The sequence below is a fragment of the Oryctolagus cuniculus genome, chromosome 17, assembly GCF_051225735.1.
Source record: "Oryctolagus cuniculus isolate XC-2025 breed Fujian yellow rabbit chromosome 17, ASM5122573v1, whole genome shotgun sequence".
NCBI lineage: Eukaryota > Metazoa > Chordata > Mammalia > Lagomorpha > Leporidae > Oryctolagus > Oryctolagus cuniculus.
The window spans coordinates 30,758,431-30,784,056 of NC_142883.1; the positions used below are offsets into that span (position 1 = coordinate 30,758,431).

At 38.7% G+C, this 25,626-nt stretch overlaps 1 protein-coding gene across 5 annotated transcripts in view; it reads left to right on the forward strand.

Moving 5' to 3' along the window:
* The window catches only part of STXBP4 (syntaxin binding protein 4), a 204,714-nt gene that overhangs the window by 115,486 nt on the left and 63,602 nt on the right, over nt 1-25,626 (forward strand). For 3 of the 5 annotated variants that reach the window (XM_008271271.5, XM_070060906.2, XM_070060905.2), the window contains 3 exons: nt 625-741; nt 2,487-2,536; nt 10,078-10,211. In XM_008271271.5, the coding sequence (XP_008269493.3) occupies nt 625-741; nt 2,487-2,536; nt 10,078-10,211 (301 nt within the window). The remainder of the gene's footprint in view (nt 1-624; nt 742-2,486; nt 2,537-10,077; nt 10,212-25,626) is intronic. The other 2 variants (XR_016223597.1, XR_016223598.1) reach the window with 1 other exon arrangement.

The following is a 25,626-nucleotide window of genomic DNA, read 5'->3' on the forward strand; positions in this document are numbered from 1 at the left end:
ACAACAGCAGGAGTTAAGCTGATCCAAAGCCGGGTCTCCCACGTGGGTGCAGGGGCTCAAGGACTTGGACCACCTTCTACAACTTTCCCAGTCCATAGCAGAGAGCTGGATCAGAAGTAGAGCAGCTGGGACTCGAACTGGCGCCCATGTGGGATGCCGGCACTGCAGGCAGTGGCTTTACCTGCTACACCACAGCGCTGGCCCCAAGTATTAATTATTTTTTAAAATATGTATGTATTATATTTTTTATTTATTTGAAAGGCAGAGTTGCAGAGAGACAGAGAAATATCTTTCATCTGTTGGTTCACTACCCAAATGCCTGCAACAGTCATGTCTAGGCTACACTGAAGCCAGGAACCCAGAGCTGCTTCCAAGTCTCCGATGAGGGTGCAAGGGCCCAAGCACTTGGGCCATCTTCAGTTGCTTTCCTAGGTGCATTAGCAGGGAGCTGGATCAGAAGTGAAGCAGCCAGGTTTTAAACCAGCACTCATATGAGATGGAGGCTTAACCTGCTATGCCACAACAGTGGCCTCTGAGTATTTAGTTCTTAAGAACTGGAAGCAGGAAATAGTAATTGAATATTGAATAAATGTGTAAGATGCTCCTTTTGATATCTCTGTCCAGGAAAGTGTTCAGGATTTAAGAAAAAGAATCACAGTACTTGACTGCCAGTTGCGGAAATCAGAAATGGCTCGAAAAGCTTATGAGGCATCCACTGAAAAACTTCTTCATTTTGTAGAGGTAAGTTTTTCTGTTTTAGTGAGACCTTTGTATCCATGGATTCCACATACACAGATTCAGCCAATAGCACATCAGAAATATTCAGCAGGAAAATTTCCAGTTCCAAAAAATGAAATTGGAATTTGGCATGTGCCAACAGTATGCTGAATCCACAAAAATGAAGTAATGTTTAGGCATACTCTGCTATAGTCTCCTGTCATTTCATACATCCTCATTAGGCTTATAATGGTTTATTCTTGTCATTTTCCCCTTAATAATACAGTCGAACAACTATTTATATAACATTTTCATTTTTCAAACATAATAATTAATCTAGAGATGATAAAGTATGTGAGAGGATGTGCAAAGATTATATGCAAATGCTGCACCATTTTATATAAGATACTGGAGCAGTTTCAGGTGTGGGTATCCACAGGGTCATAGAAACAACCTGCTGTAGATATCAAGGGACACTGTATATTGCATTATAACTTTTTTTTTTAAGATTTTATTTATTTACTTGAGAGGTAGAGTTACAGACAGTGAGTGGGAGAGACAGAGAGAAAGGCCTTCCATCCACTGGTTCACTCCCCAAATGGCCACAATGGCCAGAGTTACACTGATCCAAAGCCAGGAGCCAGGAGCTGCTTCTGGGTCTCCTACATGGGTACAGGGACCCAAGGACTTGTCCATCTTCTACTGCTTTCCCAGGCCATAGCAGAGAGCTGGATTGGAAGAGGAGCAACTGGTACTCGAACTGGTGCCCATATGGGATGCTGGGGCTGCAGGCAGAGGATTAACCTACTGCATGACAGTGCTGGCCCTGAATTATAACTTTTTTTAAGAATTGTATGTGCAACTGGCCTATAGATAAATATTATGGTATTAGTTGGCTAATAAGACATCCTCTAGTCTCAGCACAGCCATACTGACTGGCAGCCGATTTAGAATTGCCTAGATAATGAAGAAACTAACTTATAGTATAAAGCTCATTAAGAGAAATAATAGAAATGGGCTAACGTAATCCCATATGTAAACTCATTTTTAAAATGTTCACTTATTTTCATCCACTTGAAAGGCAGAGAAACAGAGAGAGAGAAAGAGATGGAGAGAGGGAGACAAACAGAAAAAACTTCCACCTGTTGGTTTACTTCCCAAATGCTCACAGCCCCCGAGGCTGAACCAGGCCAAAGCCAGAAGCCCAGAACTCCGTCCAAGTCTTCCCATATGGGTGGCAGAGACCTAAGTATTTGAACTGTCATCTGCTGCCTCCCTGGGTGCATAAATAGGAAGCCAGATCAGAAGCAGAGTACACAGGATTAGAAGCAGCACTCTAATTTGAGATACGGGCATCCCATCAATAGCTTAACACCCTGTGCCATAGTGTCAACCCTTATACCATGTTTTAGTGAATACTTTCCTAAAAATCCCGATTACTGGGTAAGCATAATTTGATAGATATTGACCTTATAAAGAAGTGTTTTATAGCTGTTATATTTCTAAGTAGAATTGTATCTTTTTTAAACTTTTGTTTAATAAATATAAATTTCCAAAGTACAACTTTTGAATTATAGCAGCTTCCCCCTCCCCATAACCTCCCTCCCAAGAATTGTATATTAATATAATTTATCTTTTTCTCATATACAGTAGAAACATCTGTTTAATCACTGGGTAGGGGAGCTTGTAAATGTTAATTAAGCAAGAAAAGACATTCTTTAAAAACTGTTAAACTTACATATTTCCTTCACCATCTTATTTGTTGCTAGGCCATTCAAGAAGTATTTTCTGATAATTCTGCTCCCTTATCAAATTTAAGGTAAGAATATTTAAGTGCTTTACACAGATTATGGCCACTGATTAAAATTTCCACCTGGTGATTATGATTAAAGTACTAAATAACTCAAATAATTTTAAGATGCCATATAAGTTCTATCAAATGCCATATGTAATTTTTAGAAATAGGGACAAGGACACATTATTTTGGGTCCTTTCAGTGTAAAGGAAATTCCTGGAAGTAGCCAATCACTTTAAAATTATGCTCTAAGATGGAGGTAGGAATCATCCATCCTATCTTTGTCAAGAATTCTGTAAAGGATGACATTAACTTGTTCTTTAAGTATCCTTTATGTAATAAATGTTACTGGTCATAGGGTCACTGAAAGTTCACTCTCGTTCCAGCAGATTTGTTGTTATAGCAAACAGAATTTTGTGAAATAGATTCATGCAATCAGTTTCATTCCGTTTTACAGTTCAGTAGCTATAAATAAAAGAGACCCATTTGGAGAATACACTTCAATTTTATTATTATTCAGAGTAGGTTTAAGATTTAAAGTTTATTACCAAAAACTACAAGCATACTAATAAGATTTATTTATTCTAAACCATGAGTTTACAATCATTTTGATACATGGTTAAAGAAATATAGCAAAGAAAAATTCCTGTTTTTATATTTTCAAAGTAATTTTATTCTTATCTTGTAATAGTTACCACTGGTTCTAGATATGTCCTCTACATATAACAGTCTACAAAAGAACAAAGAAAAGCCTCAGAAACAAAAGAAAGCTCTAACCTTTACTTTGAAAAAGGAAATACATGAAGAAATTTGAGGTGTCCACATAGAATGGTATCTGTAGTTGCTCACTGTTTATCTATCTATATCTATATCTATATCTATATCTATATCGATCGATAGATAGATAGATATTTGAGAGGTAGAGTTACAGATAGAGAGAGGGAAGGACAAAGAAAAAAGTCTTCCACTCACTGGTTCACTCCCAAAATAGCCAAAATGGCCAGAACTGGGTGGATCAAAAGCCAGGATCTAGGATTTTCTTCCAGGTTTCTTGTGCAGGTGTAGAGCCCCAAGCACTTGGGCCATCTCCCACTGTTCTCCCAGACCATAAGCAGAGAACTTGACTGGAAAAAGAGCAGCCAGGACAACATCATGTCATCTGCAAACATGAGTATTTATTTCTTGCCACCTACTAATTTGAGGTTTGGTTTGTTCTTATTTTCTAAGTCCTTGAGATGTATCATTAGATCATTTATTTGAGACCTTTCCTTTTTTTTAATGGAAGTACTTACTGCTATAAACTTCCCTCCTAATACTGCTTTTTCAGTATCCCACAGGTTTTGATATGTTATATTTTCTTTTATTTCAAGAAAGTTTGTTTATTTCATTTTTAATTTCTTCAGTGACCCACTGGTCATTCAGCAACATGTTGTTTAATTTCCATGTATTTGTAAATCTTTTGTTGTTCTGGTTGCTAATTTCTAGTTTTATTCCTTTGGAGTCTGAGAAGTACATAGTATGATTTCAATCTTTTTAAATTTACTGAGATTTGATTTGTGGTCTATCTTAGAAAATGTTCCAAGTGCTGATGAGAAGATGTATTTTCTGTAGCTGTTAGGTAAAATATTCTGTAATTGTCTGTTAGGTCCATTTGTTCAATGGTGTGATTCAACTCTGATGTATCTTTGTTGATTTTCTGTCTGGATGATATGTCTGTTGATGACATGGGTGCTGAAGTCTCCCACTATTCTTGTATTAGAGTCTGTCTCTTCCTGCTGGTTTAATACTCTTTGATTTATATATGTGGGTGGTCTTATGTGGGGTACATTATATATTTATCATTGTTGTACCACCTTGTTGAATTGATCCTTTTATGAGTATATAATGTCCTTTGTCTCTTTTTACAGTTTTTGATTTGTAATCTGTTTTATAGGATTTGAGTATAGCTACTCCTGCTTGTTTTTGATTTCCGTTTTCCCAGTATATCTTTTTTCTAGCCCTCCACTTTCAGTCTGTGTGTGTATTTGTGAAATGAGTTGCCTATATAGGGCAGCATATAGTGTGTTCTTCGTATTTTATCCATTCAGCCAACTTAAATCTTTTGGCTGGAGAATTTAATCCATTTACGTTCAGGGTTAGTACTGCTAGATAATAACCAACACTGTCACTTTGTTGTTGTTGTTGTTTTTAAGATTTATTTATTTATTTGAAAGGCAGAGTTACACAGAGAGAGAAGGAGAGGCAGAGAGAGAGAGAGATCTTCCATCCTCTGGTTCACCCCTCGGATGGCTGCAACGGCTGAAGCTGCGCCGATCTGAAGCCAGGAGCTTCTTCTGGGTCTCCCTCGTGGGTGCAGGGGCCCAAGGACTTGGGGCATCTTCTACTGCTTTCCCAGGCCACAGCAGAGAGCTGGATCGGAAGTGGGGCATCCAGGTCTCGAACCGGCACCCATATGGGATGCTGGCACTTCAGGCCAGGGTGTTAACCCGCTAGGCCACAGCGCTGGCCCCATCACTTTTCTTGATTGGTTACTGATTCTACCTACTCTGTTAGTGAATTTGATAGTGTCATATGTTTACTTCTAACGTAGGCCTCCCTTCAGAATTTCTTACAAGGTTGGTCTTATGCAAGAAATTCTCTCAGTTTTTTTATATCTGGTAAATTTCTCTTTTACTTATAAAGGATGGCTTCCCTGGATATAATACTCTTGGTTGGAAGTTTTTTTTTTTTCTTTTAAGACCTTGAATATATTATCACACTGTCTTCTGGCCTGTAGGGTTTATGCTGAGCAGTCTGCTATTAGACTAATTCATTTTCCTTTGTGTGTAACTTAATGCCTTACTATATTTAGGATTCTCTCCTTGCCCTTAACTTCTAACAACTTGACTAGAAGATCCTTATAGATCTTCTATATAGAAGAAGCCTTATAGAATATCCTTTTATAGAGTCTGCTTGGGGTCCTTTGAACTTCCTGTATCTAGATATCCATGTCTGTTTCAAAACTTGGAATAATTTCATCTATTGTTTCATTTAATTGGTTCTCAACACTATTTTTATTTTCTTCTCCTCAGGAATCCCTGTAATGCAAATATTTAGTTGATTTATGGTTGATTTATGGTATCCCATATTTCACATAGGTGGTCTTCATTCTTTTTCATTCTTTTCTCTTTATTTTTGTCTGATTGAGTTATTTCAAAAGTCTTATCTTCCATATCAGAAGTTCTTTCCTCACCTGGGTCTGTTCTGTTGCAGTACTCATTTGTGCTTTTTTATTTCATCAATTGAAGTTTTCATCTCCAAAATTTTAGTTTGGTTCTTTTGCATGATTTCTATCTCTGTAGTGAATGCTCCATTCATGTCACCTATTGTTTTCCTCATTTCCTTAAACTATCTGTGTTCTCTGGCATCTCAGTAGATTTCCTTGCAAGCATTATTTTGAATGTTACTGCTGGTATTGCATAGATTTCCTTCAGGTCAGGGTCTGATTCTGGAGAACTGTTGTGTTCTTTGGAGCTCCATGCTACCTTACTTCTTCATGTTTCCTATGTGCCTTCATTGTTGTCTGTGTATCTAATATAATAGTCACTTTGTGGAGTGTGTTTTATATGAAAAGAGTTTGTAGTTTGGATGGAAGGCAAGGTATCACTTGGCTTGTTGCTTTGGCTTTGGCTCTAGTTGAGTCCAGAAGTGTAACCTCTGAGTAATTTCTTTTGCTTTAATTAGTATCAGCGGTGTCAATAAATGACCCCGTGGTCTAGTCTACAGCAGTTTCTAGGGGTAGAAGTGTGAGTTTGAATTGAATGTGGGTTTCCTAAGATGTATATAAACAGTCCCCAGAGAGTAGGTTGTCACTGGAGATTGTGATAGCCAAGGCCAAGTTCTTAGTGCTGAGGGATACAAAAGGGGCTGACTATTCATCCCACTGGTAAGCCTCAGTGATACTGGCACTTGTGGCAGCAAAACTTGTGGCTCTAGGACAGTGAGATGTATAGAACCTTCCCCAGTTGCTGTTGGGAGAGTGCTAGTACTGGAGATTATGACACCAAAAGTCCTAGTCCCAGGAATGTGGGATAGGAACTGAATGCTATTCCAGTCCTACAGGGTGGCCACAAGGTATACAGGAGGTTTTGCACTGCCAGGGTCTGGAGATGTGAAATGCAGGCAGGTTCTTCCCTAGGTCCTACTCGGTATATTCCAGTGTGTTTGAGGAAACTGGTACCAATTGTTATAGTACTGGTGTTGCAGGATACAGTGGGATCATTACCCAAATCTTCCAAGTTGGGAGCCAGATGTTGGACATGGTTGTAGCTACATGATTGAAACAGAGTGATGGAGATAGAGCACTTCAGATACTGCAGTTAAACTCAAGATACTCCAAAGATTGTAATACTAACATCAACAGTCCTAGTTCTGCAAGGCACAGATGGAACTGCTCCCAGTTCTCACGTGCATGCAAAGGTGTTCCTGCAGCTTGTGCTGGAACTCAGCACCATCAGCCAGGAGGTACGGAAGAAACTTCCTCGGCTTTGTTCTGTGTATGTTTGATGGTTTGCTACTGGTGCCAACCTCCAGGAAGCTGAAGGGAGCCCCCACCCTGGATCACGTAGACTGAGTAAGCACATCTCCAAGGCTTATGCCCAAAGCTCCCACATTTGCAGGATGCAGGGGATCTGCTCTCTACCCTGTAAGTTGTCCTGACTCTGGCTCTGGCTGCTTTTGGTAGCAGTGGAACTACTTGAGTTTTGCTGAGTCAGAACAGAGATCAACTGCAACTCTACACAGCCAGTTGAGTGTGGTACTTCGCTTGGGTAGGGGAGGGTGGGGACAGGGAGGAAGGAGACAGTATAGCTTCACTTTTCAGAGCAAAGTGAGCTTCAGAGCGTCAGTGAGCTTCCTAGGCTGGACCTGTGTTCACTGGGATACTGTAGAATTCTCTCTCAGTTAAAGCCACCAATGGCAGGACAGAGTAGCAGCTTCTTCTACCTTGTCTTAGGAAGATGTTATTTCCCAGCTGGCAGTGGGCTGCAAAGATGCAGGGTTGACTGGTAGGGTGGCCAGCTGCAGCAGCTATGTAGGTCCTCTTTCCTTACTGTCCTATGGAATCTCTGTTTTGTTCTGTCACTTCTCCACTGCAAATTCTGTCAGTCCCTTGGGAATGTGGCCCTTCCTTTGCTTGTCTTGTATCTCTGTTGCTGAGGTCATTGTGGCTTCTCCCTATTCAACCATCTTAGATCCACTCTACTTTTTTTTATTTTAAAGCTAATTATTATTGGGACCAGAGTTGTGGTGTAGCAGGTAAAGCCACTGCCTATGACATTAGCATTCCATATGGGTGCTGGTTCAAGTCCTGGCTGTTTCACTTCTGATCGAGCTCCCTGCTAATGTTCCTGGGAAACCAACGGAGGATGGCCCAAGTACTTGGGCCCCTGTACCTGACTCCTGACTCCAGACTGGCTCAACTCCAGCCATCGTAGATATTAGGGGAGTGAACCAGCAGATGGAAGATTCTCTGCCCTTCTCTCTCTCTCTCTCTCCTCTCTCTCCTCTCTCTCCTCTCTCTCCTCTGTCTCTCTCTCCTCTCTCTGATCCCCTTCTCTAACTCTGCCCTTCAAATAAATGATCTTTTTTAAAAACCAAAGTATTGGGGCTGGCGCTGTGGCACAGCAAGTTAACACCCTGGCCTGAAGCACCTGTATCCCATATGGGCGCTGGTTCTAGTCCCAGCTGCTCTATTTCTGGTCCAGCTCTCTGCTGTGACCTGGGAAAGCAGTGGAGGATGGCCCAAGTCCTTGGGCCCCTGCACCCACGAGGGAGACATGGAAGAAGCTCCTGGCTCCTGGCCTCGGATCAGCGAAGCTCCGGCTGTTGCAGCCAATTGGGGAGTGATGGAAGACCCCTCTCTCTCTCTCTCTGTAACTCTCTGCCTCTCCTCTCTCTGTGTAACTCTGACTTTCAAATAAATAAATAAATCTTTAGAAAAAAATTATAATTTCATTTTAGGGACTTAAACAGCAACAGGAGATAGAGTGCCTATCCTGTTTCCCCATCCCAATTGCTCACATCAGCCAGGACTGGGACAAGGACCAGAGCTAAGAACCAGGAATGTAGTTCAGGCAGGATGTGCATTGGCATGCAGCTAGAGTCAGGAGTCACAGCAAGGAATCTAACTAAGACACATCAGTGTGGGTTGCAACCATCTTAATCATTAGGCTAGACAACTGTTCCCTAGTTGCTCACTTTTAAACCCATTTTAATGTAATATTTTATTTCTTATAATGAGGAAATATGACTTTATTGTTATCCATGCTGCTATATTATAATTATATGAATTCCAAGATTTTGTTTTCAGTAAGAATCTTAAATTACTCAGTATATTTCCTTGTATGAGTTAAGTATGTCCACCAACTCCACCCTCATTCCCATAATCTCATTTTGACTTTGACTAATAATTCAAAGATTTTTATATTATAAATCAAATTTTTAAATAACTGCTTAAAAGCCAGAATCTACTCTTGCCTTAAACTGCTTCATAGAAAAAAGAAACTTATTAAAAAGTTACATTAAGAAATTTTTTACCAGGGCTGGCACTGTGCCATAGCAGTTTTATGTATATGTATTTGGGGAAGTGACTCATTTGGGGAGTAAACAGCAGATCAAAGACCTTTCTCTCTTTGTCTCTACCTCTCTGTAACTTTGTCTTTCAAATAAATAAAATAAATATTAAAAGAAATAAAAAAAACTTTTCACCATGTCTTAGAAAGTTGAACATTAGTAATATCTGGTTCCTTTTTTTTTATTTTTCTATGCCATATCTTCTGTATGGATACCTGCCAGGGACATTTGACACAGACTAAAAACCATGTATTTGAATTTGAAAATTGATGCTGTAATTTTTCCTGATGAATATGCTTAAGAAGATGGATTATTAAGCAACAGTGATGGTGTTATCCTCAGTTTAAAATCACATCTTTTCAAGTAAAAGTTTTAATGTTTTTTGGGGGTGAAAACTTTGCATCACATTTTTAATTATATCAGAATGCATTCGTTTTAGGTGACATTTGCATTTCTACGAAGTGGTACAAGTGCTCTGAATTCTTTCAGATTTAGGGGTAACAAATGGAAGTATTTAAGAGGTAATTTCAGGAGCAAATATACAGAGAGAATTTATTTTTATTATTACTACACATAGTAGTAAATGTTGAATAAATTTGTTTATATGCTTAATTTGAATTTTCATAAAACCAAATATAAGGCTATATCATGTTAGCAAAACAAAGGCAGTCACAAAATAACCCCAACAAATAATTTAAAATGGTGGGCCATCCTTCTGTTCCTTCATCCTTAAAAAAAAAAAACTAACTTTAAATATACCTATTTATTATATAATGAAAAATTGAAAACAGAAATATTTTATGTTAATGACTTAATTTGTGGATATTAGAATATATTGTTCCTAGAAATATAAATATTTTATACAAATTTATGAGTGCTACACATTCAAATTTAGCAAAAGTAGATGGTACTTCTTGTACAATAAGTTAACCTTTGTTTTATTGCCCCCACAGTGAACGAAGAGCTATGTTCACTTCTCAGACTTCCCTGACACCACTGGGAAGGAGTGGGAGAAACATGCCCGCAACCCTCCTGCATGAATGTAAAGAACTGGTTAAATCCGTCCGCGCCATACTTGATATGGACTGTAAGTTCTTTTCACTTTTTTTTTAAAGATTTATTTATTTGAAAGTCAGAGTTACACAGAGAGAGGAGAGGCAGAGACAGAGATAGAGAGAGAGAGGTCTTCTAGCCGCTGGTTCACTCCCCAGGTGGGTGCAGGGGCCAAGGACTTGGGCCATCCTCTACTGCTCTCCCAGGCCATAGCAGAGAGCTGAATCAAAAGTGGAGCAGCCGGGACTTGAACTGATGCCTATATGGGATGCCGGCACTTCAGGCCAGGGCGTTAATCTGCTGAGCCACAGCGCCGGCCCCTCACTTTTTTTTTTTTTTTTTTTTTTTGACAATTCATTGAGCAATAATAAAGTGTCAAGTCTGATAGTATAACTTAAATGTATTATTTCACTTACCCTAAATTGATAGCTAATTAATAAAGATGATAATACAGCAACTGTAGGGAGAAAACATTTACTTAGAGTGTGCATGCAAAATGGCCTCCAACTGATTGAGACATGTCTTTACCTCTACTTCCATCTAAAGTCTCTTTAAGTGGGAAAATAAATATAAAAATGTATCCACAGTCCTGAAAACCTGAAAGGGTGGAATAAATATTGAGGCATTTTTTGATACTACACAACAGATGGAATAAAATTGAAGGTACAGCCAAAGTGAACAAAGGACTCCAAAACACAGTAGAGGTGAAAGACGAGACTGCTGAAACAGTGAATTAAGTAGAACCATAGGGAAAAAGTCCAGGGATCATGGGGGAAGACAAGGAACGGACCTGGGGCAGTCAGCAGGGTCATTAATTAAAGGGTTGTAGAATAGCTGATCCAGTTCCCTACCCTTTAGAGCTGCTGGCTCAGGTATTTACTCCTAAGCTAGGGCTAAGAGAACATCTCCGTAAGGGAACTGCGTGATCTGTCGCTTAGATACCCCTAGAGTCAGCACTGGACTAGAAAAAGAAGCAGAGCGATGCTCTGAGTAACTTCTAACATCCCAGCAGATAGGGATCCTTAGGGAAAACATAAATGATTAGACATTTCCATCTTTCCTTCTTCCTATGGTCTTCTTTTTCTGTTGGTTCACCCCTGAAATGGCCACTACGGCTGGTGCACCACAGCCAGTGCGGTGCACCGATCCAAAGCCAGGAGCCAGGTGCTTCCTCCTGGTTTCTCACGGGTGTGCAGGGCCCAAGCACTTGGGCCATCCTCCACTGCCTTCCCGAGCCACAGCAGAGAGCTGGACTGGAAGAGGAGCAACCGGGACAGAACTGGCACCCCAACTGGGACTAGAACCCGGAGTGCCGGCGCCGCAGGCAGAGGATTAGCCAAGTGAGCCGTGATGCCAGCTGAATGTCAATTCTTTTTATAATTATTTCTAACATGCCATTTATTTTTCTGCAATAAAAATTATAGGCAATTTACCTAACTACACCCATAATTTATAAAAATCAAAAATATATCCTAAATGTACTACAGATGACAAATAAGAAGATAATGATTTAAAATGAAAATAGCTGGTATTTCAATAGATGAATGCTTGGTTGCTATCATACTAGGAGATGTAATCATCAAGTGCTTGCACCTACGCAAACATTTGCTACCAATGTGATATCCATGAATGTAAATTTATGCAGGTACATTGTATTGTTAATTTAAATGGCAGGAACACATTGCTGTCAGTCATGTGACTGTCCTAAATGATAAGCAACTTCCAGTAAAGTTCTGGAAAACTAAAGAACAATCTTTCATCAGTCTGCACCATATTTTTAAGACTGGAAATTTTAATATATATTAAAACTATGAAAAAAATATTTTGGGTTTATATGAATATGAAGCTTTGTTCCAGACTCAAATATGGAAAAAAAGGGTTTTTTTTTTTAACAGTGCTACTGTCTGGTAGGACATTTGAAAACCATATAGAACACAGGACAATTCTTGTTGCACCAAGCTTCCCAATACATTCTATAATGATAGGATGTTCAACTTTCCTGGCACTCCTCCCCTAAATCCCAGAATACTACAAACACTGGAACAGTAGATAATGACTCGCCAATTTTCAAAAAATGCTCCTTGCTTGTGATAGTACTTGCCAAGAACCTCGGATATTTATCCTTTTTTATAAATATGAACAAACAACCAAGAATCATTTATTAATGGACAAGAGTAGGAAGAACTGCAAAGAGTAAACAAAAAAATCTAATTTATTTTTAAAATAAAATAGAGTTGCTAAATAGAATAAGTTAGACCTTAAATACATAATTCAAGAAGCTGTCATGAAAGAAAAGTTTGTTGAAAAGATCTTGTAAAAAGTAATTTTAAGTTTCATGTTTCTGAAATAAGATTTATCAACTCAAAAAAAGTGATTGTGAAAATTAAGTAATAGAATCTGTATAAAGCACTTAACCCTACCACATTTCCTTTGTAGCATGAAACACATACTCATGTGAATGTTGTAAAATGTTGTTAAGCTCTGTATGTATCACTAACTTTTTAATTAGCTGTTCCAAATCACTCCAAAACATATGGCTTAAAACAGCAGTTTGGCATTGTCTCTCATGGTCCTGTTGGTTGGGCCAAGGTAGTTCTTATTAGGGTACTCTTGGGTAGTTTCCTTCAGATGTCTCCTGGGGTTGCAACCCTCTGCTGACTACTAGGCTGGACTTCCAAGTTGGGAGCTCAGCATGGGCTATTAACTGGAACACCTTGCCATCTAATACGGTTCAGCTTCTAACTTGGAGCCTCGATGCTCCAGCACAGGTATTCCAGTGAGTAAGACAGAGGTTGCATCACTTTTTATGACTCAACCTCAAGAGTGAAGCAACTTGACTTCTACCGTATTATATTTGTCAGTGCAGATTCAAAGGAAGGATCTTAAGCTCCTCTCATGAGTGGGAAAGTGGCAAAGAACATTAAAGAACATGTAGTCAGAAGTCATTATATTGGTCATCTTTGGAGAATACAGTTTGTCACATCAGTATGTATTATATGCAAGTTAATTAAGCTGGGATGGCTCAGTATCATCCTAAGTATCCATTCATATGTGGCATGTTAGTAGAATAATATGCTGAATTTTTTTGGTAGTATTTTGAATTGTTTGTCTATCTCTTCTTGTAATGTTACTTTATGTGGCATTGTATTTGTGCTGGCCTCAAATTTTCCTCTTTTCTAGTTTGCTACTCTTAATTTTCCCCATGCTGAGGACTAGATATATATAGATAGGTGACTAGATAAATAGGTAAATAGATGTAAACTTCCATGTTAAATATCAAAATAAGAAGTTTTGCATGCTGTCCTAGTAGGAAACTGCTTGGCTTAATAGAAAATTCAAAGACTTTTGGGTAATTGTTTGAATATTTATTTACTTACTTACTTCCTACTAACTTGAGAGAGAAATCTCTCATCTGCTGATTCATTTCCCCAGTGCCCAGAGAGATAGGAGCTGGACTTGATATTAGTCTCCCACATGGGTGATATGAACCCAATATCTTGAGCCATCACTGCTACAGCCAAGGCTGTGCATTGACAGGAATATGAAGTCAGAAGCCAGAGCTAGGAATCTAACTCAGGTACTCCCAGAGTGGGATGCGGCATCTTAATCACTAAGCCAAATGCTTATGCCTTTGGGTAGCGTTTGATTTCACAACTATGTTATGAAGGATGGAAACCATGCCTTTAATAGAATCTGCTCAATTTAGATAATGAGTATATACTTTATTTTATTTATTTTACTTGAAAGAGTTACACAGAGAGAGGAGAGGCAGAGAGAGAGAGAGAGAGAGAGAGAGAGAGAGAAGTCTTCCATCCAATGGTCTACTCCCCAATTGGCTGCAACAGCCGGAGCTACACTGATTCGAAGCCAGAAGCCAGGAACTTCCTCCGGGTCTCCCATGTGGGTACAGGGGCCCAAAGACTTGGGCCATCTTCTACCACTTTTCCAGGTCACAGCAGACAGCTGGACAGGAAGTGGAGCAGCTGGGTCTCAAACCAGCGCCCATATGGAATGCGGGCGCTTCAGGCCAGGGCGTTAACCCACGGTGCCACAGCACCAGCCCCAAGTATATACTTTACAATTTGTAAAACCTAATATACTTTTTTAAAAAAATCACATTATGCCAGAAACCCACAAGAGCACATTACATGAAGAAATTCTATGGTTTGGGGGAGGAATGAAAATAATGTACTACTAATGTATTATGTATCAACTTAGAATTTTATGTATCAGGCATTTTTATGTTGGGTGGAACAGTGGAGGGAAACACCTGCATAGACATAGCCCAGTGGACATTACTATCATTAATTTTAATTACCTTGCTAACATTAACCTTTATATCTGTCAAACATAATTATTCAAAGAAAATACTTCAAATTCAGCAGAACTTCTTTGAAACAACAGTAAAAAATTCCATCTGCACTTTTTTACCCATTGCAAGAATACACATGCTTTGCTCTTTAAAACTAGCAGCTAGTTCCTGTATAGTCTTTTTATTTAGAAATGTAATTGTTAATGTTGGCATATTTTATCAGAACTTTTTGATAACTTTATATGATATACCATTTGATCATTTGATGAAGTTGGGTGGCTAAGACGAACTCAGCTTAGATTTCTTGTTCTTTAAGCAGTAGATTTTTCTACATATGTAATGGGAAAAAAAATTACTACCTTAAGGTAGATAATTCAGCAGCAAGCCCCACCTCATTTGCTTTGCTATGGCAGTCTGATTTTTTCAAGATACCCTCTGAAACTTGGGCAATCACCTCCACTTTCTTTGTGATGTAAGTATATTCTAGGATGTTAGACAATGGAATTCCCTCAGAAATCTAAACGAAAATATTTTCTGGGTCTTCTAACTTTTTTTTTTTTTTTTTTTTGACAGGCAGAGAGAGAGAGAGCTCTTCCATCCATTGGTTCACCCCCCAAATGGACGCCACCTGGGTCTTCTATCTTAAAACCAGGCCGGCCTAGGTCTTCTAACTTAAACCAGGCTCTGCCAGCGCCGCAGCTCACTAGGCTAATCCTCCGCCTGCGGCACTGGCATGCCGGGTTCTAGTCCCAGTTGGGGTGCTGGATTCTGTCCCGGTTGCTCCTCTTCCAGTCCAGCTCTCTGCTGTGGTCCAGGAAGGCAGTGGAGGATGGCCCAAGTCCTTGGGCCTTGCACCCGCATTGGAGACCAGGAGGAAGCACCTGGCTCCTGGCTTCGGATCGGCGCAGCGCTGGCTGTAGCGGCCATTTGGAGGGTGAATCAATGGAAGAAAGACCTTTCTCTCTGTCTCTCCTTCACACTAACTCTGCCTGTCAGAAAAAAAAAAGGCTACAAGATTGCACTCGCAGTGCTAGTCTTCTGAAGGAGAGACACTGGGGTGGCATCCAGCCTTTAAACTGAAAAAAAAAAAAAGAAAAAACCAGGCTCTAAAGAGCATCTAGAGGACAATTTTGCACCTGTTCTGGATAGTGAAGTCTGTTGAAAACCATTTTGTCAGAAATATGCACTTAGATACATTTTACATCAATTTTCGGAGTGTTTATGAACCCCAACTAAGAACCCCTAAGAGTCACAGGGAACACAGATGCTTCCAACAGCGTTGCAGACATGGCCATCCCACCCTCGTGAGCATACCTCCAAGGCAAGAATTATATGAATCAGGAGCCCCCTAGAGTCAGCAGCAGTTTGGATCCATGTAAACTGTACTCTCCAGAATCTCTAGAGTTGCCTAGAGGTGCTCCATCCAATTTCGCTAACTGTTTAATCTCAGGGTCTGTTTTTTCTTAGAAAATATTGGGGATCACAATTTCTGAGGGCCAGGATAGGAGGACTAAATGAAATTTGTCCGAAGTAGAACCCCTGAAAGTATAAGATGTTCTGTATGTGAATGTTGCGGCTAGGGCCATGTTTTTATTATTTAAAGTAGTTAATTTAAATTTATACTCTTTCTATGGCAAGTATTAGATTATTATTGCCTCAAACGTCTATCAACCTAAGCACTTCTAAAATATAGTAAATTAGAGTTTTCCTTAATATATAACATCTAATGTTAGTATTTATTTTGAGTTAGAATGTAACCACCACAGGAAACTGTGGCAGGCTGATTGAGTCAGCATCTTATCCTTCAGTTGTTTATTGCTAGAACTATGAGGAAACTTGATCTGTTTGCTACATTCTTTCCAGTGAGACACTAGAAAATGGTGGGTATTCAGTCAGCACTGGGACTCCTGGAGATGTTTGTGTTGCTTTCCTTAGTGTGGTGTTTATTTTAAATATGTACTTGTTCAGAACTAAAATCTTTGATTGACATGTAGAATGATAAAATGATTCTGCAACCCTGTGGGAAGATACAATTCTATTATAAAAATTTATAATGAAACAAATCTGGCCAGATATCCCATAGGAGGTTTTTAATAAAAAGAGACCTTATTGATTTCTTAGTGAGTTGGAACCATAGACACAGGCAGCTAACTATCTTCCTTCAAGGTTTCTGTGGAAATGTTAAATAGAATACAAAAATAGGGCAAAAATCTTCAAAAGCACTAAGTTACAAGTGAGCCCTAAAAACTTTTCAATATAGAGCAAATACGACCACATGGGAGGAAATCCTAAAGGGCCAGCTTGGTACTCCCTGTGCTGAACAACAGTGACTTTCACAGGAATAACTGGCAGGACCCCTGGAAGGAGCGTATCCTGAGTGTGTTCTGGTTTGAAGAGGTAATGAATAAAGTCAAAGTCAAAGGCAGATGGACTCTTTTCACCCTTTTTTATCTTGGTGAGTCTCTGGCATTTGTTGAAATCATCAGTGTTCCCACAGGCTCTGTGTTAAGCACAAGGCCAGTTGCAGCCTGATCCTTTAGAAAGCATAGACACACTTTGGATCTGACACACACTGGGGCACACAAAATTCTTTAATGTAAAAGGAGAAGGTGTAGCAGCTTCTGCACCAAATGCCACGTTGCTCTGCACAGCAGCATGTGGTTCGAACTCTCTCATCACTGTTCAGACTGCTGTGTTGCCCCTTATACATACAATGTGAGCACACATTGGCCAGCCTCCAACCTGAGATTTGAGACAATAATTCCAAAAACAACTTGGTTGAATGTTAGGGCATCCTTTCAAAGGCCAAAACTTATCTTGAGTTTTTATAAATAAAGCTTTTATAAATAGAAATGTATAGCAGGCATGTTTATTTCATTCCAGCTCTTATAAGCAGATATATATATATATACATACAAATACATGAATATGAAAAGGCCCACCATATTGAAGCAAGAAAGTACAGTTGTCAAGATTCAGAATAGACTTTAGAATCAAGATGGTAGAAGGGGTTTCATGCTAAAATGTTACCATTCTGCTTCTACACTCAGAAATGACATTTAAAAATGAGTGTGTGTGTGTGTGTGTGTGTGTGTGTTTTAAGATAGAATCAGAAAAGAAACATCTCCCTGCATCAGAAACAGGATAAAAATATCATGATAAGAGATTCACAGAATTAACATGAGCACTTGGAGCTAAACTTTCTATGCCCACAGGGGCCTAAATAATACCTGAATAAAGGAAGCAAGGGACCAGGATCTTTCTGTAGAGGATATATACTTTCTCAGCTTCAATTGTTTATATATTAGGTACTTAAAAAAATCCATCCAATTTAGGAATCACCTTGGCCTGCCACAGTCGAAGTTAAATGTAAACATTCTTACCCACTACAGGTGGACTATAACTTGGCACAACATGGTTGGGAATCAGTCCTTTTTTTTTTTTTTTAAGATTTATTTATTTATTTGAATGGCAGAGTTACAGAGAAAGGGAGAGGGAGGGAGGGAGGGAGAGAGGGAGAAGAGGGAGAGAGAGAGAGAGAGAGAGAGATCTTCCATCTTCTGATTCACTCCCCAAATGGCTGCAATAGCCAGAGCTAGGCCAATCTGAAGCCAGGAGTTTCTTCTGGATCTCACACTTGGGTGCAGAAGCCCAAGGACTTGGGCCATTCTCTGCTGCTTTCCCAGGCACTTTTAGCAGGGAGGTGGAACAGAAGTGGAGCAGCCGAGACTGGAACTGACACTCACATGGGATGCTGGTGCCACAGACAGTGGCTTTACCTGCAATACCACAGCGCAAACCAGCCCCCTTTTTTTCCTAAAGATGAATCAGTCTTATAAAATATATCAAGAGCTTTTAAAATGTCCATTTCAAAGATTTTTTTTGAAAGTTAAAAAAAATTTTAATGGTTATATATTTTAAGTCATAATCTCTATTTGTATTTTTATAAATAAAATGAGATATACATAAATGTATACTTGTGTTTTTATTACAGCATTTCTTAAATATCAAAAAATGGATGTTCAGCTGTTACAAACTGATGGAATAATTGTGCACTTTCCACATAACTGATTGAAGAGTACCCTTTTCCCCAACCAAGCAGTGACCATCTGCTTTTATATATTTGTGCATGCAAGACTTTTACATCAGTTCAGGTGTTCCTATCTGAAATTAGCAATATTTTAACTTTTGAAAGTAGAATGTCAGTAATAACTGCTTTTACATTCTGAAGCTAACTACAAGTTATTTAAGTAGAGGACAAAAGGGGAAAACAGTACTACAACATTTTAAAGGCCTTAGTGAGTTGTCTTTAAGATCCTTTTCTTCCTTTAGACTAAAGCCTCAGACTTGGTGTGGTGTCTTCTCATTCTACTTGTTCTAGATCCCAAATTCATCATTGCTTTCCTCACTTCCTTCAGATAATATTTTTATTAATTTATCAAGGGAAACATCATATTTCTTTAATGAAAGTCAGAGATACTATTTAGAATATGCATTATGGTATTTGCTGCCACAAAGTAATTATGTTATTTGGCTACCTTGCTTCTCCTGGAATTGGAAAAGATGTTCCAATTTCACCCATTTTTGAAAGGTAGACCTGTTCTTGTAGGACTCTCTTATGATATTTATCGCCATAAACATTGGTGATATGTTCCCATTCAAGGAAATGGTAACCTCACAGATTCTCTTGTGTTGTTGAAAATTGAAAGTAGGTCACTGCTGTAAGGTTACATTTAGAAAGTACATCAAATTTAATCTTGGCTGCTTTGATCTTGTTTTCAATGGGAGAATTATTATTAATTTCAAGGAAAATAACTAATTTCTTTCTTAGTACAATTTTACTTTCAGAAAAAAATGTGAAGAGAAAAATATATTACTTAAGACAATCATTTAGATTCATTGCTTCATTCCCTGAAGAACTGTTTATTATCTACAAGGGGCCAGACCCTGACCTAGACACATTTAAATAACAATATAAACATAAAGTCCTCACTGTCAACAACTTTGATAAATTGTAGTGGACAGAGATAATTTAGCAAAAAAGTAAATAACACAATTCCAGACAGTGAATAAATCAGATAATGTGAGATGAGTAAGTGGGCATTCTACTTTAGATTGATGGACAAAGAAGTCCACTTTTTGAAAAAGTGACGTTGGAGCCCAGATAGTCAGGAGAAAAAACTATGGGAAGAGCTTTTAGGGTCCAGTACAAAAGCTGTGAGACAGGAGCAAATCTGACATATTAGTGGAGTAGAAAAAAGTCTATATATCTGATAGACATGAGCAAGCAGGAGAGTAACATGGATAAGGACAGGGCTGCAGGAAGTAGGTCACTTAGACTTTACACACTGTATTGAGGAGTTTGGATTTTATGAATATCTTAGGAAACCATTGATGGTTTTCATCAGAAAAGGAAACAGGAGGTGACCCACATTTCAAAGTATTATGTATGTAGTTGTTTAAAACTGGACCCTAATGGTGGCCAGAGCTATTACAGTGATTGAGGCAGGAAACGTTGATAATTTGGGCTAGATTTGGAGTATAAAAAACTTAATATTTATTTTTAAAAAGAGAAAGATTAGTAGTATGTCAGTGTGCCTAACCTTTTGGAAACATCAAATTCATATTAATGCTTAAATTTCACATTCATATGTATATTGCATCAGTGAGCTATCTAAAGGTCAGTAGCAAAGAACAATTATTTGGTCATCTTGGGTCTTAAACTACACCATTTCCCTAATGCTCCTCTGTACATTAATCAACTGTCATGCATTTGCTTTTTCATTAATGAAATTCCTGAGAAATTAAAGTGTTGCAGTTATTTAATACTATGCAATCAATAGCAACAATCTACTATTGTATTTGTTTAAAGGAAATAATAGTTTTTCATTCATAAAAATCAGGAAGCTACTATGTTTCCAATGTTTAATATCCACAAACAAATATCTAAATGTGAATCAATAACAATGCTACCATGTGTTATAGGTTTTCATAGAAGATCTTTTCCAGGAAGGTGTTTCAGATACATACTTTAATCACACACACTACCTGTAGCCTTAAGGCATGAAAGCACAGCCAGAAAAGCAAGGCTTAATTTCTCCCATAAGGCAGGGAAAAAGCAGGCAAGGCAATTGCAAGGTATGCAATATCTAGGATTTAATTAAGGAAAAGTCTCTTTACCCCAGTACTAACTAACATCGTGAACAGACTGTCACATGAAATAGTTTCATACATAAAGGCCTAAAAAATGCAAGGAGCGCTTCTAAGATTTCAGAAGGCATTGATGGTGAAGTATAGTAAATTATCACTCTTCCAAAAGATGAAACTCTAGCTACTTTCCTAATTAAAACTGACTATAATGATAGAATGCCTAAAGTATAATTCATGTTTCAGTCCTATAACTGGATAAGCAAAATGTAAATGATGACAGAAAGAAATATTTTCCCTAATGGTCTAAAAATGTCCTCATCCAAACTGATTGCATTCTTTTGAGTTCCTGGAATAGGTATTCTCCAGAGTTCATATAAGGACAAACTTTAACAACTCATCTCAGAAAAAGTTCCAGAGTAGAAATGTGTATGGTAAATCTTTTCATAAGTTTTTTTTAAAGATTTACTTATTTATTTGAAAGGCAAGTTGAGAAAGAGAGAGAGAGAGCGCGCGCTTCCATCAACTGGTTCACTCCCCAAAAGGCCACTAAAGCTAGGGCTGGTCCAGGCCAAAAAGCCAGGATTCAGGAACTCAGTGCAGTCTCCCACGTGGGTAGCAGGAGTCCAACTACTTTAGCCCATCATCTGCTGCTTTTTCAGACATTAGGAGGAAGCTGGGTTGAAAGCAGAGCAGCTAGGACTCAAACTAGCACAACGATATGGATCCAAGTGTCTGCTTTACTCTCTGTGCCATAATAAAATACTTCAGTTTAGATCCAGAAATACAGTTTCTCCTTTCAACAACAGAATGTTAATATTGCAGTTCAAATAATATCTTTAAAAATAGTAGTATAGATATAGAAGTTTTTAAATTTTATCAGTGTATAGTTTGAAAAGTGCTATTTTACATTAATGTGTTTGCATACTATACCTATAGTATACAATAGTATTATTTCTGTAAGATAAATAGTATTATTTCTAGTTTAAAAGATAGAGAAAGAGCAAGACTCAGAGAACTGAAATGATTTACTTAAATCACAACCTAAGAAAAATCAATGCCAGACCCTAACTCAGTCATCAGATTCCAGGATTCCTGATAAGTCCTTAGTGTCTTACAGGAGTATAGTTAAGTCATTATGTCACAATTGAATTGGCAACTTTTTCCTTTTTGAAGTGTATAAAATAGTGCTATGTTTTAATTACCAGTAGAATCTTGAATTTGGTAAATAGATGACTTCTGTGAGTATTAGCTTCCTGTTTCTAAGGTGAGGATATAGTCTGCATAAGGCTGTCTCAGGGATTAAGTGACCTAGTATGGAAGTGCATTGCAATATGTAAAGCAGTCTATTAATTTAAGACTGTGTTTTAAGAGGTCTTTTTTTGTGTTAATTACATTCACTGAGCAAAACATATCTTACCCAATGTTCATGACTTCCAAATATTCAAAATAAAGCAATTTATTGTATTGGCTCAAGGAGTTTTAATAATTTTCAATCAGATACAAGGTATCTAACCCATTAATAACATTGGTGTTCTCAGGAGGTAAGATTGGGGATGATCTGGATTTTTATTGGAAATTTCTATATTTAATATTTTTAGGGTGAGCATTTGTTATTTCTAAAATTTAAAGCATCTTTTAAAAAAAAATTAATGGAGCCGGCACTGTGGTGTAGTGGGTTAAGCTTACATTTGTGACTCCAGTATCTCATGTGGGCACCAGTCCATGTCTCAATTGCTCCTCTTCGGATCCAGCTCTCTATTGGTAGCCTGGGAAGGCAGTGGAAGATGGCCTGAGTGCTTGGGCCCCTCCACCCAAGTGGGAGACTCAGAGGAGACTTCTTGCTCCTAGTTTCAAATCAGCCCAGCTCCAGCCTTGGAAGCTATTTGGAGTGTGAATCAGTTGATGGAAGACCTCTCTCTGTGTCTTTCCTTCTCTGTCTATAGCTCTGCCTCTCAGATAAGTAAATCTTTAAAAAATATTTATTTTAAAAGTTACTGGGGCATGGGGGAGAGACAGAGAGAGAGAAATCTTCCATCCCATTGCTGGGCCAGGCAGAAACCAGGAGCCAGGAGCTTCATCCAGGTCTCCAATATGGGTGACAGGGGCCCAAACAGGCCATCTTCTGCTGCTTTTCTCATGCCATTAGCAGGAAGCTGGATTGGAAATGGAGCAACTGGGACACGAAGTAGCACCCAAATGGAATACCAGCAACACTGGTGCAACTTTATCCAGCAGACCACAACGGCAACGCCTACAGCATCTTTTAATAGTAAAAAGAATCTGTAAGCATCATGGAAACCTTACAGTGAGAAATAAAAGCTCTCTTTTGAACCACTCACAAAACAGTACACACAGATGAAGTAATAAGTGTACCTAGATAATGATCTTAAAACTAAGGATATGAGGCTGGCACCACGGCTCACTAGGCTAATCCTCCGCCTTGCGGCGCCGGCACACCGGGTTCTAGTCCCAGTCGGGGCGCCGGATTTTGTCCCGATTGCCCCTCTTCCAGGCCAGCTCTCTGCTGTGGCCCGGGAGTGCAGTGGAGGATGGCCCAAGTCCTTGGGCCCTGCACCCCATGGGAGACCAGGATAAGCACCTGGCTCCTGCCATCGGATCAGCGCGGTGCGCCGGCCGCAGCACACCAGCCGCGGCGGCCATTGGAAGGTGAACCTACGGCAAAGAAAGACCTTTCTCTCTGTCTCTCTCTCTCACTGTCCACTCTGCCTGTCAAAAAAAAAAAAATAAATAAGACTATGGAATCAAAAACTGAATCTCTAATTTTTTTTTTAATTATTAGAAGTGATTCCTTCATGGAGCCATACAATGCTATTAGCTTTTCTTGTTGCTATATGATAATCCCTGAACACTAATGAAAGATAAAGACAAAGTAGAACAGGGAGGACATTCAGAGTAAGAAAATAGTCTTCTTGGACAAGATCTTTTACAACCTAAAATAAATTACTCAACCTCACTTTTGCTTCCTTTATAAAATGGGAAAAGATGACGTATTTGTCTCTAAGCATTACAGAATAAAAGAAAGTGACATTTGCAAAATTGCCTTTAGTTTTTACATAAAAAGTAATTGTGCTCTAAATGATATCTTTATCAAAAATATAGCTTCACTTTCCTAGGCAGAATAGCATAGTGAATGCACCATTTGTTGCAGGGTTCAAATTTTAGCTCTGCTCCATGATATGCTTGCCCCTTTGCAGGTCTGTAAACTCACTGAGTCTCATTTTCTTCATCTATAAAGATGGAGCTATCACCAACCCTTAGTGCTGTGTGAATCAAAGGTGTTGTAACTGAAGTGGCTAGTTATTAAAAATAAAGTGGCTCATACCTGCTGATACTCAATATTTATCATTATTATCATCATTGTTATAATCCCCACCATTCTTTGTCATTGTATAAAAAGGATTATTTTGCTAACTTTTTCTTTCCCTATTTTGGGTTTTTTTTTTTTTTTTGAGAGCTGAAAGCCTTGAAATGCAGTGAAATATTTCTACTACTATGGATTTGTCTTATCTATCATTATTAAACTACTTCTCTCAGAACATGTGAGAAACCATGTGCTAAAATCCCTGAAAACAATTACAAAGTAATATTTCAATCTTTCAAGATAGCTGGAAAATTTGGGTGGGAAACTCACCCTCAACTCAAATGTGTTTCATGAATATTAAGCTTAAAATAGTAAAGAAGTTTATGTCTAACTGACAGCCTCAAGGGCTCCCCCAACCCAGAGATATTTTAGACAAGAACAAGGCCTTGCTGAACATATATAAAACATAGAGATACTAAAATTGCCCAAGGATGGGTCCCAAGTGGCTAACAGTTTTGAGCAAAACCTGAGGACAGGCACCTTAAGTGTTGTATTTACCAGTTAGGTAATACCTAAAACAATGCCTAGTACCTTGTGAAAGTCCATGACATGTCCACGTTTTATAATTTGATCAATATCAGTTTAACAACTGCATTAATATTTACAACATTTATTTAATACACATGTTTAAATTTCATTTACTCAGGAATGAACTTACAACACTGAGGCACTGTTCTTATTCACCAGAGTGCCAGTATTAACAATGATTGTCAATGTATAGTATTAGTAAGTTCTTGGGGAAACCAGCACAGAGGTTTTACTCAATTCATCATTTTTGCAGAGCATTATATGCAAAAATTTAGTGTAGAGAAATAACATCTTATGCATACAAATAGATGTCAGATAGTTCTTTCCACAAGCATTTGTTAAGTACCTCTATTTCAGGAATCAAGAACAGAGGCCAGCTCTGCTAATGCTGAGAATGTCTCTTTAATATCAAGCAAGCAGCTGAGGCTCAGTCATGATGTTGGTAAAACTTGGAGGAAAAGCATAATTAACTCTTTGCTGTCGTCACACATCTAGACCCTAAGTGGGTACTACACAGCATTGCCAGGAGTTTCTGACTAAAATACTCTCATAGATTGCCACTCCTTTTTCAGAGCAACAGACTCAGTGGAAGAGGAGTGAGACCACTGGCAAAATTTTCTTTATAAAGTCATGAATCTGAGTAAAGGTCATGCACTATAATGAGCATCAGATATGAAAACTGGAAAAAACAAAAAAACCTCTCACTACTGGACATAAGCATTGTTAGTCGCGGAGGAGAGGGCTGTTGCGAGTGAGTTTCATGAGTTCTTTTCCTCAGCTCAGTATAGAAATAAGCAAAGAGGCAGAAACATATTTGACAGAAAAGCATCTGGTCTAAGAGGAGACCAGGTGGAGTGCCCAGGGTTTTTAAGGCATGACTGTCTTTTTCACTGGGTCATTATATAGGGGTGCCAGTTGGACAGGGGTTTTACATACTGTGTGTTGATTGGCTTGGGGCTCCTAGAGATAGTGGGTGTCTTCTGGAGACAGCCTGTCTCAGGGGCTCAGCCCCCTCTGCTAGCTCTGGGTGAAAGATTGCAACCACCCTGAAGGTGTGATTTAAAACCACAAGGTTAC